General features: G+C 46.5%; 1 protein-coding gene across 1 annotated transcript; it reads right to left on the reverse strand.

Moving 5' to 3' along the window:
* Positions 1-1105: 1105 nt before the first annotated feature.
* Positions 1106-2031, reverse strand: LOC123640456 (testis-specific H1 histone). Its single transcript, XM_045555069.1, has one exon. The coding sequence runs from the start codon at positions 1972-1974 to the stop codon at positions 1120-1122; it is 855 nt and encodes a 284-aa protein (XP_045411025.1). The 5' UTR covers positions 1975-2031; the 3' UTR covers positions 1106-1119.
* Positions 2032-2901: the final 870 nt, after the last annotated feature.

Raw genomic sequence — 2901 nt, forward strand, 5'->3', positions numbered from 1 at the left:
TTCTTTGGCTTCAGTTGGAAACAGCTAGTCCTTTCCCTGATAAGGCTACTCTAATGTTTTACTTTCCTAGGAACCATTTCTGTGTCTTGTCGGCCTATGGCATGAGTACTCCCACACTTAATCACTGCAATCAAAACTCAAAAAAATTATACATCTGTTCCATTCTTGGTGCATAGTGCTCAATACACGTTGTTAAGAAAAGCAAAAGACCTAAGTATTCACTATCTAGACTTTCCCGTCTCCTTGTATTTCTGATACGCATTTTGTAAATCTTAATTTTCTCTCTAGGAGTTGGCCCTTTCCCAGTTGATAATTCTGTTATTGTTGAATTTTGTCAAAGCATATGCCATAATGTTTAAGCCCCCCTTATCATTTTACTGATGCTTAAAATCACCTTAAAAATCATCCTAGGCCAATCCCAACATTTTATAGCAAATAAACCAAGACCATGAATGGTTAAGAAATAACTCAGCTAAGGTCAGAGTAGCAGAACTTTGACTAGAATTCTATTCTAAGTTCTGATCAGGATAGTTTTCTGCTATAGCACATTACCACCCCATCAGGAATTATTTATACGTGTATTTAACTCTCAGTGATGAGCACGTATCCTGTGCCAAGCCCTGTGCTAGATGCCTTCACACAATCGTTTAACTCAGGATTAACACATAAGAATATTCTTAAAATAGGTTATCAATTCAGGGCAAAAACTACAAACTCATCATAATCAATTTTGGGAGAACGGACTTTGTCCTAAAAGGACTTTCAGGTACGAACACTTTGAATCAGTGGGACCACTCAATTTAAAGGTTGTCTGCTCTTCTCCCAATATGCCCTCCTCTTCCAAACTCAATTCGGATTTGCTAGAGTGTCTAACATTACTTTAACACTTCTAACTCCGTTAAGTTGCTGGTTTTCCTCTACCTGTTTTCTTTCCTTTTAAAAGACATTTCTCTGGGTCCTGCAGCAGGAACAGAATCTCAGCTCCTTTTTCTCTCTTCACCCCACATGCTCCTGTCACACATCTCACCTTAACACCCACGCCCCCTCCCCTTCCAGGTGAGGCAAAGAGGCAACACACACAATGTGGTGGAAAGGCCCTGTAAATACTTTTGTCCATTTTCAGTGAGTGTGAGAGCTGCTCTCATTCGAGCCTATGGGGGAAAGGCATCTGTGCCTGGAGGAAGGGAAGCTGCTCCCACACCGTGAATTCCCGACTGCATCCCGAGGGCCTTCAGATTTAGTGGAAGTCTTTGTGCGAGTCTTTCCCTGACCACTGGAAGTCTGGTTGGTTTTAAGCGGGGTTGGCTTCTGGATGGTCCGTTTTACCGGCTTTTCGGGGTCATGCTTCTCCCTGGGCTTCGAGCTTGGCCTCTTCTCCTCTCCTGACGTAGGCCTGGGGTCTTCCTTCGCGGTTCGTCCTCTCCCCTTGTCCACTGCTTTGGCCCTCGCTTTCTCCTTGGCTCCAACACGCACCTGGTCCTTGGCTCTTGGCCTCACCCTCCTTGCCCTCTCCTTTAGCCTCGCGTTCCGTCTCCATGTGTCTCTGGCCTTCTTGGCTGCCCTGCGTTGCATGCGACGCCTCCGTGGGCCCCTTTTCGCAGGGCGGACACCCTCCTCCAACCTTGGGCATCTCAATTTTCTCTTCGGCTTCGGAATCTTCCAGATCCTGAAGTAGCCGGCGGCGTCGCTGCCACTGACCCTAAGGATCATACCCTTCACCTCGGACTTGGGAATATCGCCCCAGTGGTGGCCACTCTTCCTGCGCACTTCGTAGCCAGCGTTTCCAAGTTCCTTCTTGAGGGTTGCCAAAGTCAGCCCTTTGTGCGCAGCGATGGCCCGGAGCAGCAGCTGAGACACTTTGAGCACCGAGTGCGGGCCGTGCCTCGGTGGACCCCTGACGGGTTTTGCCGCGGGCTGCTGGGTTTTAACTTCGGCGCCTTGCGATTCGCCACTGGGCTTAGCCGCCTCAGCCATGGCCCGGCTCCCGCCTCCGCGGGGCCGCTGGCTTTGGGCCTCACCCGTCAAGGCAAGACCTACAGCTGAGGCTGACTGGGCTACGTCACAAAGGCAGGCGGGCCCAGTAAAGTTTTTCAGGTTCTAATTATGCGGCTGGCAGACCCCTCCCAGGTAGGGGCCTTTGTAACTTCAAATAACCAATCAAACGCCACTTCCTTCTAGGTCTAAACCAATCCAAATCTTCAGCGCTTGTGCACCTCTAACAATCAGATAAATAACCTCCAGCTCATATTTACTGATCTTGATCTTCACCACTTTCTGAAGTTCACTATTTTTCTGTAGCCTTGCACACCATCTACCCACATTTCCTTAAGGTGAGAGAAGCTACTCCCAACACAATGCCTGGAGAAAGTAAATGTGGTAGTCCATGAAACACAATCCGGCCCAGAAACTCGTACCTTTAAGTCTCACCAGTTAGGTGTCTGCAGTTACGTCTCTCTGATTCTGCATGCTGGATTTTGTGCAAGAACATGAAGCAAAAGAAGGAAGCGCTGTGGTCCCTCTACCCTAAATACTGATTCCCACACCTGGGAAGTTTAGACGCCTCATTCAATTGGATTGGAACAATCAGATTTCAAATCGCCTAAGGACACTGATCTCATCATTATTGTTTGAACATAACTTGTGCTTTTCTGCCGTCCATCCTCTTCTTGGATTGCCCATCCCCTTTCTCTGACCATATAAATCCTGCTTATCTTTCAAAGTCCTGCTAAATTCTGTTTCTTCACTGAAGATTCCTCAAACTCTTTCAAGTAATTTTTCACTTCTTAACTACCACAATTACTTCTGCAATCCTATATGACTTTTTCTTTATTTTAAATTAATTTTGTATTAAAGGGTACAATGTGCCACAATATTTTTTAAAAAAGAAAAAAAATTGGACTT

Source organism: Lemur catta, chromosome 6 (assembly GCF_020740605.2).
Source record: "Lemur catta isolate mLemCat1 chromosome 6, mLemCat1.pri, whole genome shotgun sequence".
Lineage (NCBI taxonomy): Eukaryota > Metazoa > Chordata > Mammalia > Primates > Lemuridae > Lemur > Lemur catta.